General features: G+C 41.0%; 1 protein-coding gene across 4 annotated transcripts in view; it reads left to right on the top strand.

The window, feature by feature from the left end:
* The window catches only part of Tnip3 (TNFAIP3 interacting protein 3), a 76,001-nt gene extending 68,026 nt beyond the window's left edge, over positions 1 to 7,975 (top strand). For 2 of the 4 annotated variants that reach the window (XM_042692984.1, XM_042692986.1), the window contains 2 exons: positions 468 to 523; positions 7,485 to 7,975. In XM_042692984.1, coding sequence (XP_042548918.1) covers positions 468 to 523; positions 7,485 to 7,569 — 141 coding nt within the window. In that variant the 3' untranslated portion in view covers positions 7,570 to 7,975. Of the gene's footprint in view, positions 1 to 463; positions 524 to 7,484 lie in introns of all 4 variants that reach the window. The other 2 variants (XM_042692985.1, XM_042692987.1) reach the window with 2 other exon arrangements.
* The last annotated feature ends 2,290 nt before the right edge of the window (positions 7,976 to 10,265 follow it).

Genomic DNA, 10,265 nt, shown 5'->3' with positions numbered 1-10,265 from the left:
CTTTCTCTCTCACATTCTCATGATAGCTTCAATTTCTTCTTTGATTGTCTAGCATACGCTAGATTTAAATTCCTTTGCTTCTTGGGCTTCTCACCGCTTGCAGGGTGAGGGCTTTAAAGACAGTGTTTATTGATGGTTGATTGCCTTGTTTTATGTATGGGCTATTGTAGGTTTTTACAAAAGTGTTTATTCTTTTGTAAAACACATCTGTTTCAAAAAAAAAAGAAAAAGAAAAAGAAAGAAGAACACAGACTACCGCCCCAAAGTCCCAGACGTTCTAGCTGAGCACAGAGAGAATGTAGGAGCTGAGATGAAGAGGGAGGGAAATGGGGGTGAGAGGGCGGGGGATGGACAGGAATGGCTTGTGTGTCTCCTGCTTCCTACGTTTGTGTAAGCGTTCGTGATCCACTCTGCCTTGTTTGAAGTCCATGCTGTAATAATCATGTTCTGTTGTTCCACACAGCCAGACTGCCAGCGGTGCGCTCCTGAACGCCTTCTGCCAGATGTTCCACACCAGACCGAGGTAAGTCCACAGCTGCACTGCACATTCCTCCATGCTGACAAGTGAGTGGGGTCTTTGGGGGGCTGTTTACTCAACACGCATTCATTTGTGCTCAGAGAGGGCTTACCGCAGAGCTGTGCTACACGTACAATTCCAACGTCACGCACCTGGGGTGTTAACTTGAACTCATGAAGGCCGAGATGAATATCCCAGTGCAGATGTGTGTGGCTTGCCATCCTGATTTCTGTTCCTGTTCCAACCCAGAGTCAGAATTCCACTGGGGGTCAGAAAGGAAAACCTAAAGTGGAGTTGTGAGCCTGACAGCAAAACACTGCACCGTTGCTACAAAGCCCAGCTGTGTAGCCGCTGCTCCAGGGTGAGCCTGGAGGCAGATGTGCTGCACGTAGTTGGCAGGCAGACAGAGGCAGGCAGAGCTCAGCCCCGAGCTCCCTTAGGACTGGATGTCAGGTTCTGAGACAGAGCTCGCAGCACATCCCAACTCTACCTCACCACCATGCTGGGAAATAAGACCTAAGAGTTCCCTGTAAGATACAACAGATACTACTTTTTAATTTTGGGGTTTCCCTTCTCCTCCTTCACTCCAGAAAAGGCTGTATTTTCTACTACTTGTTTTGACAATCTCACAAGGCCACCGGGAGTGCGCTATAGAAGCTAAGTTATAATTCGAATCCCACTTCTGTTCTCATACACAATCTAGTCAGAGCCGGGCACAGGTGGCACACGCCTGTAGTCCTAGCTACTCAGGAGGCTGAGATTAGAGAGTGCTAGCCTTGAGCAACATAGCTCAAGAACAGTGCCCAGGCCCTGAATTCTAGCTCCATGACCACCACCAACAACAAAGTCAGAAATGAGCCAGGCATTGGTGGCTCATACCTGTAGCTATTCAAGAGGCTGAAATAGGAGGATCATGGTTCAAAGCCAACCCTGGCAGGAAAGTCTGTGAGACTCTTATCTTCAATTAACTACCAAAAAAGTGGAAGTACAGCTGTGTAGAGCACCAGCTTTGAGCACAAAAGCTCAGGGACCGTGTCCAGGCCCTGAATTCAAGCCCTAGGACTGGCACCCCCACAAAAATACACGAGTATTGTATGTTTGAAGTCTCCAGTGACACACAACCTACAACTCCACTCTGTTAATTTTAAAGATTTGAATCTATCTAGAACCACCAAAAGGATCTGTCTTCAAATTTCAGCCATGCTATGACATTTAACTCAGAACTGAGCTCATACACATTTACTGGCATGTTTGTTGGTTTGGGGGGGATTGGGGTGTGAACTCAAGACCTCACATTTTCAAGGCCACATTCCTCCCCCATTTTGCTCTCAGTATTTCTCTGGGGTTGGTCTTGGTTGATTCCCTCCTACCTCCACTTCCCCAATATTCTGGAATTATAGGCATACCCAGCCTCTAATTTTACTTTTTTATTTTTGGCAATACTGCGATTTGAATTCAGAGCCTTATTCTTGCTTGGCTGGTATTCTTATCAGTCTAGCTAAAACTCCAGCTCCATTTTTTTGCTGGCTATATTGAAGTTAGAGTCTTGTATACTTCTCTGTCCAAGCTGGCCACAAGCAGTGATCTGCCCATAGCTAATATTACAGGCATGAGCTACTGGCACCTAGCTCCAAAGTTAGATTTGTTTTTACTTTTTTTGTTGTTGTTGTTATTGTAAAGGCAGTATACAAGGGTTTACAGTTACATGAGTCAGGTAATATGTAAATTTCTTTTTGAACAATGTCACCTTTCCCCTCCTTTTCTCCCAGTTTTTCCCTTCTGACCCTCCTCCTCTCCAAGTTGTATAGTTCAATTTCAGCATAGTGTCTAGTGACACTGCTGCATTTGTTTACCCTTTGTCCCTCCATTTCTATGCCCCTCTTACCCTCCCAAAGACAGAAAAATGAATAAACAAGAGAAACAGAGAAAACAAAAATGGCAACAAAGAAAAAATCCTCTTCAAAATGAGATTTTTAATGCAAGGAAGCCATTATGAACTAGAAGTAGGGAGCTAGCAAGTCATTTTGTGGGTTATGAATATTTCAAATCTTGGGTGTAGCTCATGCTAGTACAGTAAATTCAGCCTCCTGGAGTGTGCAGAGTGGCAGAGGCCATAGCATACAGTGACATCATGATCCAACAGCAACCCAGCTTCTCAGTGTATCAAAGAACTGAGCAGAAAGCACACAAGTAATGAGAGAGACACAGGCTGATGGAAATGACGATCAAAGAAGGAACCGAAGTAAGAGGAAGCCATGGCACGTGTGCAGGCTGGCGAGTGAGCCACCTCCCTTCCTCATAAAGCCTGGGGCAATTTCAGGCTGATTTGAGCTTAGCAAAGCATCTCAGAGGATCCCTTCCACAAGAAGGGTCCTCCATGATGGATGTTTTGACTGACATGTCTCATAACTGTTTTGTGTTCATGTCTCTTCCCACAATGCATTCTGTTATAACGATATTAATGCTGTTCTGTGCGTAAACATCAAGCCATCATTAGGAATCTTTCCTAAAAGTTCCCCTAAGGACAGCCAAGTGCAGAACTGCGCATGTGCGGTCAAGGGGAATTTTTATTTTGTTGAACAAACACCCTCGATATTGGAATGTGGCCTTGTTTAGCCCACCGGGTCTTTTATCACTACTTTCTGGTGGTCATAAGGGGGAAGTAGAGAGGAGTTCAAGGAGTCCTCTGTCAGGGGCAAATTGGTGGGCTGGTCTCACATGGCTATGGCAACCAGAGGATGCTGTTTTATCTCCTGAGTTAGAATCACAGAGAAGAAACTGGATGAGGATACCAGGTATTATTGGAAAGTAATTGATGATTCCTGTTTTTTTTTTCTTTGCTTTCTGCTACAGCAGTAGTTTCAATGAAGTTCTGAGGGTTCAACCAGGAGGGAGTAGTTTTATTAGAAAGACACAACATTAACCAGAGTGATTATTGCATAATGTCTGTGTTTGCAAAATCCATTGTTGTATAATAACTGCATCACACTCACTTATTATTTCCCAGTTGGTGTTGGTTTGAAATGCACATTGATTTTTCTCCTTGAGTTGCTAGTTAGTCACTAGAAAACACAATTACTTGGTAGGAAATTCAGTAATGTCATAGGGCCATTTAAACACCACTACCGAATTCTTGCTAAACCAATGTTACAGAAGTTAATAATCACATAAATTAGAGATGAATTGAGATGGTCTTTAGAAACTAAGTAAAATATGTAAAAATGAAACTTTGTGGCTGGTATATGAGACCTACTCACTTTTGTCTGCCTAGAAAAATATCGTCCTGAGATACATAAAATTTTGCATGAGAGTCTCCACAAATACAAAATTAAAATAAAAATCCATCCTGTGTACCAACTTAAATAGCTTTAAAAATATTTATCTTTTAGCCAGGCAATGGTGGCTCACACCTTTAATCCTAGTTGCCCAGGAGACTGAGATCTGAGGATCACAGTTTAAAATCAGCCCGGTTAGGAAAGGCCATGAGGCTCTTTATCTCCAATAAACTAAAAAGCCAGAAGTGGAGGGTGACCCAAGAGATAGTGCACCATGTTTGAGCAAAAATGTTCAAGGATAGTGCCCAGGCCCTGAGTTCAAGCCCCACGATCTGCATACTTAAACACACACACACAAACACACACACACACACACACACACACACACACACAACTATTTACTATTAACAGAAATGTTATAAAATAATTTTGTTTTATATACAGAGAAATGGAGTTTGGGGGGAAGTTATTAACATATTTAAATCATCCAGTAAAATTTTAAGTGTTGGCATTAGATTCTTCAATGCATATTTTGAATCCTATCTCACAAAGTCCTTGAAAAACCCACTCCTCTGTGTCAACCATTGTAAATTTAAGCACCACAATGAGGACTCCAACCCAAATAATGACCTGACAAGTGTTTGATAATTTCATCTTTCTGTAATCTCAGAGCATTCGTCTGCTGCTTCACTTACCGGACATTTAGGACAGGTAAAAGTCAGCACACTGTGAAGGACAGAGTGTGTAATGAATAAAGGATGGTTCAATCCCTTCCTGGGAAGCCCCATAGAAGCCTTGCAGGGCTGTGCTGCTGTATGAAGCCCATCCTCCGTCTCCACGCAAACTCAGCTCTGTGGCAATGGGGTCTATTCCCAGTACAATGACTGAGCGTGGTTAGAGGACCACACAGAAAGAAATCCCTTACAACACAGACAGAAATCTACCTTTTGAGGGTTCCTTATGCTCCTTTTCTACTCTATAACCCCTGGTTCTTAGTATGTCATGCCAGACCTTAATTGGCCTTCAAATGAGTATCATTAGCACGGCTCAAATCAGAGTCAGCTAGAATTTTTCAGTATTATTGTCATACTAGAAGCACGTGATTCCTCACTCCCCCCTCCTCCCTGAAAAAGAACACATTTTTGTCATTTTGTCTTACTGTCAAAATGGGAAATGACTTCCAGTGAACTATTAGAGTTTGGATAACCTTGAAAACATGTTTGTTCTTTCTTTTCTGAAAGGTCAAGAAGCTGTCTTCTCTGACTGAATTACATGCAGTCATTTTACCCCTAAGTCCAGGTTTTTTAATATGATGCAGAGTTGAACTTTGTTGAAAAGCTTCAGCTCTATTCTTACATATTAGGAGGAGCATGAGATGTAGGCCTATGAAATTAGGTTTTGAGAAAACAAATGATTGTTTCTAAATATTTCATTGGACTTTAGTGAAGTCCAATAGTGACGAGCTGACTTCAAACTGATAGAATTTGATTTGAGGGCTCCATTAACATAGAATCAAAAATTGAGGTTGTAAGAAAGCAGAAACTTGAGGCTAAGCACTGGTGACTCACACTTGTAATCTCACTATTCAGGAGGCTGAAATCTGAAGATCATAATTCAAAGCTAACCCAAGGCAGCAAAGTCTGAGACTCTTATTTTCAATTAAACACTGTGGCTCAAATGGTAGAGTGTTAGCCTTGAGCACAAGAGCTCAAGGACAGCACCCAGGCCTTGAATTCAACCCCAGGACCAACACACACACACATACACACACACACACACACACACACACACACACACACACACACACGCAGAAACTTACTATCTGTAATTCTGAAGGCTTAAAGTTTAAATTGCAAGATCACAATCCCTTCAGAACCATTTCTTTTTTCTTCTTCTGACTTCTGGTACCGCCAGGCATTTTATGTGTCAGCTTGGCTCCTATATCTTCCTTCCTCTTCTCATGGTTATCTTCCCTGTGTTTATGTCCAACTTTTCCTTTCTTTTCAATACAGAAATCCTACATGATTAAGGCTCAACCTACCCCAGTAGGATGTCCTCTTGATCGAATTATATCTGCAAAGACTCTTTGTTTCTAAAAAGATGATATTCAAACGTTCCAGAATTTAGGGTTTGATATATGCTTTTTAGAGCAACCCAATTCAGCTTATAACATTACCTGCATGCCAGACACTATTTTAGGTGCTTTGTATAGCACATGCACTATTTTATCAAAACTGCTTATCAGTTCTATTAATGAGTGCTCTTTTTTGTTTGAGACCCAGAAACTTTTCCAAGTCCACTCATCTAGTTATCGGCTCGAATGTATTATTGTGACCCCTAAGTAAGATGAACTTTCCTATACTGTATATTAAGTAAAATACAATAAAAATAAAATTTGCATATTTTTTTCCAAATGAATTCTGATGGTCCTGTTCTGCAATCCAATATCTTTATTTTTTTTTTATTTATGTCAGTATGTGTGTATCTGTGTCTGTGTGTGTCTGTGTGTGTCTGTGTCAGTCCTGATGCTTGAACTTAGGGCCACTGTCACTGAGAATTTTTCTCAAGATTGACATTCTACTACTAGAGCCACAACTCCAATTCTGCCTTTTTCCCTCTTTGGTGGAGGTTAAATGGAGATAAGAGTCTCACAGACTTGTCTTGCCTCAGCTGGCTTCAAACCTCAGTGCTTAGGTCTCAGCCTCCTGCGTAGCAAGGACGACAGGCGTGAGCCAGCAGTGGGGTTTGTGTCTTTTTTGTAGCTACTTCTCTGTCTCACCATTGTAGATCATTGTTACGTTGATGAAATAGGTAGAGTGCCTTGGAAACTCTTGAGTGTCTGTCATTATGAAAAAAATAAGTAAGAAGCAGGAAACAGACCAGACAGTAGAGCATGAATTTGGAATGTCTCTTACATATCAAATGCAAAGCAGCAAATACAAAACTTTCAATGTATTTTTAAGTTGTCATGAACAAAGAGAAACACTTTTATCCTTGGTATTTTTATTCTTTTTTTTTTTGTCATGGGTAAATCCTTTTATTTTTATCTTCTTTGGATATTCATTTATGGCATTCTCTCCTAGTACTACAAAAATACAACCCAAATTTTACATTAGTCTTCATGGTTAGAACTGGGCTCTTTTCAATGGGTTTGACAGTATAGCCAGTGACATTTTGTTTTTGAGGCAGGGTCTTGCTATGTAGTCCAGACTGCCCTTGACCCTCATGGTCCTCCTACCTCTGCCCCCCAGGGCTAGGATTACAGCTATATGCTATCATATTCATCCCTAATACCACATTGTAACATACATGCTCAGGTTCATTTGGCTAGTTATCGTATATTGATTTGAACAGCAATAGAAATGAGTTCCTTTCATAAGCAAAGGCCTAAACTACAGGACCACCAGTGAGAATGAGGATTACAATGGGGAACATTCCACTTTAGGCATGGTTAAAACTACGCCACAACTGATTTCACAAAATGATAAGCATATTTCAATGCTTAACATAACAACCCCCCCATTTCCTGTTTCTTGATGACTCGGTATAAGCTTGTGGGGAGCTCATGAATAAAATTCCCTACCACTTTTTTTGTTTTTTTGCCAGCCTAGAAATTTGTCAGCCCTAAGCCAGAAGAAGAGAAGTATGCACTTAAATCTTAATCTGAAACATTATTCTGCTGTTTCTCATAGGCTTCTCAGAAAAGGAAGTCCACCAGTAGAAACCTCCTCCAGTAGAGGACAGGCGATGGAAGGCTTGTTGCAAGGCCTCCTGTAGGATTGCAGCTGTGGCTTGTTTCTGCCAGGACTGTGCATCTTCTACTGTATTACCTATGTTTGACTCCCCTTCAGCAGAGAAGGCCACTGGAACTGAGATCCTGATTGGTCAGAAGAGCCCCGTTACAGTCCAATCAGATACAATTTCCTGTTCCATTAATATGAAGCTTGGCGCCTCTCCTTGAAGCTCTCTCCAGCCTGTCACTCTTGGATTTGTAAAGTTCTCAGTCTCTACAATCAGCTACAGCCAGGTTCTGATTGTACTTGGTATGAACTTGAGAGAACCTCTGTTTTTACAACTGAAAAAGGACAAAACGATCTTATACGAGTCTGATATAAAGCAAAGTACATATCAAATGTTTGACACTCTTTGCTTATGACTGTAAGCTCCCTTCTACTTACTGCTATGATGAAGAGTTTTCTTTTCCTTTTTTGTCGGTCATGAGGCCTAAACTCTGGGCCTGGACACTGTCCCTCAGCTCTTCAGCTCAGGGCTAGCACCCTACCATTTGAGCCACAGCGCCACTCCCAGCCTTTTCTGGTTATGTGGTACTGAGGAATCGAACTCAGGGGTTCATGCATGCAGCAAACACTCTACCACTGAGCCACCTTCCCAGCCCTGGTGATGAAGAGTTTTCTTTAGGACAATATTTCCTCACAAGTGCTTGGTGGTGCAAGCTAACTAGAAGCTAAGCAGGAAGAATTTTCTAGAAAAAATAATCATGAGAACTGTGGAAGATGGGTTGTCAGATTCAGTTCTTGGCATAGGACTTTTCATTTGAGGCTGCAAGTGGCAACATTCAACTTAGGAGCTGTCTCCAACATCAGGTTATAAGTCATGCTGGTAAAGGGAACAAAAATAGAATTAACACCCCAAAAATAGTGGTTATTAAGCATTTAGCTCTTCACAACAGAAATTAGAGAAAGTAGTTATTCTTGAAGAAGTTTAGATACAATGTGCTTAAGACAAGATTAGACCAAATACTGAAAAGGTAATGATCATGCTTTAGCCAAGGACTTTGTTTCAAGAGGATAGAACAGGTTAGAAGGAGCAAGGCAGGGGAAGGCACCCACAGGGTACGGGAGACAAAGTTTGAAGGAGCACCCCCAGTAGCAGAGGATGGAGAAGCCAGCCTGGTGACTGGCAGAGCAAGGGCAAAGCCATCTGCAGAAAAATCCAACCAGAATAGTAACATTGCTGGAGCTGAGAGTGAATGAAAGAGAATCAAAGCATACAAATCAAAAGGTGTGTTCTGACTCAGACAGAAGGCCCTGATAACGAAGGTGTGTGGACATATTCGAAAAATAAAATGGATCATAAAGGTAATAATCATTAATACTTTAAAAATTGCCATGCCAGTGACTCACACCTGTAATCCTAGCTACTCAGGGCTGACATGTGAGGATCAGAGTTCAAAGGCAGCCCAGGAAGGAAACTCTTTGAGACTCATCTCCAATCAACTACCAAAAAGCCAGAAATAGAGCTGTGGCTCAAAATGCTAGAGCACTAGCTTTGAGCACAAAAGCTCAGAGACAGTGCCCAGGCCCTGAGTTCAAGCCCCAGTACTGGCAAAATAAATAAGCAAAATAAATAAACAAATAAACAAGTAAAATGAATTGCTATGTCAACTCAGCTAAAAATAAAATTAACCTACAAAGGAACAATACCAGATAACAATCCATCCTGTACAACCCAAAATATGAGAAGCTAATGGATTATCATTTGTGAATTGTTTGGGCATTGCATTTTTCCTCTTTTAATTTATTTTCCAGTCATCTCTTTCGTGTCAATGTTCAAATAACATATTGATTGAAGTACATTAAGTTTTATGAAACTGGCTTTAAAATGTGTTAGCAATTTGTAAAGCAATTACAAATACCTTATTCCTGAGTGATATATTTATAGTTTTAATGACACCTTAAAGTGAGCCAGGTGCTGATGGATCACATCTGTCATCCTAGCTACTCAGGAGGCTGAGGACTGAGGTTTGAAGCCAGCTATAGCAGGAAAGTCTGTGAGACTCTTATCTCCAATTAAGCACCAAAACCACTGGAAAGGGCAGCTGAGGCTGCAGTGGTAGAGTGCTAGTCTTGAGTAAAATAGCTCAGGGACGGTGCCTAGGCGCTGAGTTCAAGCCCCAGGACTGGCACCAAAAACATTAAAACATCAATATTCATGTTAATACATAAATATTAAATAAAATTGAGAGATGGAAATTATCTCTGTGATCACTTAATTACACCTTACTGCTTCAGAAATGTGTATTCTATCCGACTAAAGCTTGACACATCATTTTCTTCCTTTTCTAAAACATTTGTTACTAATGATATTAAACTGCAGTATCACGTGCCTACAGCAGATGCCGCCACTGAGCACAGCCTATGGGAATGTGAAAAAATCTTCAAGGCCGGCAAAATTTACCAGTAGATTTCGGTGTCATAAATGTAGAAAATACATAGGTTGGTTTTATTTAAAATAAGGATGGCATCCATTAGGGATCTAAATTTTGTAGAGCAAGACTGTTTTTTAAAAAAAGTTGTGAATTAGTGAAATCAATAGGCCTATCAATGCACTTAAGGGAAAGACATTAATTATTATAACTTCCTATTATAATAGATTATGCCTCTCAAAAATTTAAAACAAGAAGATATCCTTGAAATGAGGCAGTGGTGGCTTACATTTGTAATTCTAACTTT

This window comes from Dipodomys spectabilis, unplaced genomic scaffold, assembly GCF_019054845.1.
Source record: "Dipodomys spectabilis isolate Male_0828 unplaced genomic scaffold, ASM1905484v1 ptg000162l, whole genome shotgun sequence".
NCBI classification, from domain to species: Eukaryota; Metazoa; Chordata; class Mammalia; order Rodentia; family Heteromyidae; genus Dipodomys; species Dipodomys spectabilis.
This window is presented reverse-complemented; position numbering and strand designations above follow the sequence as displayed.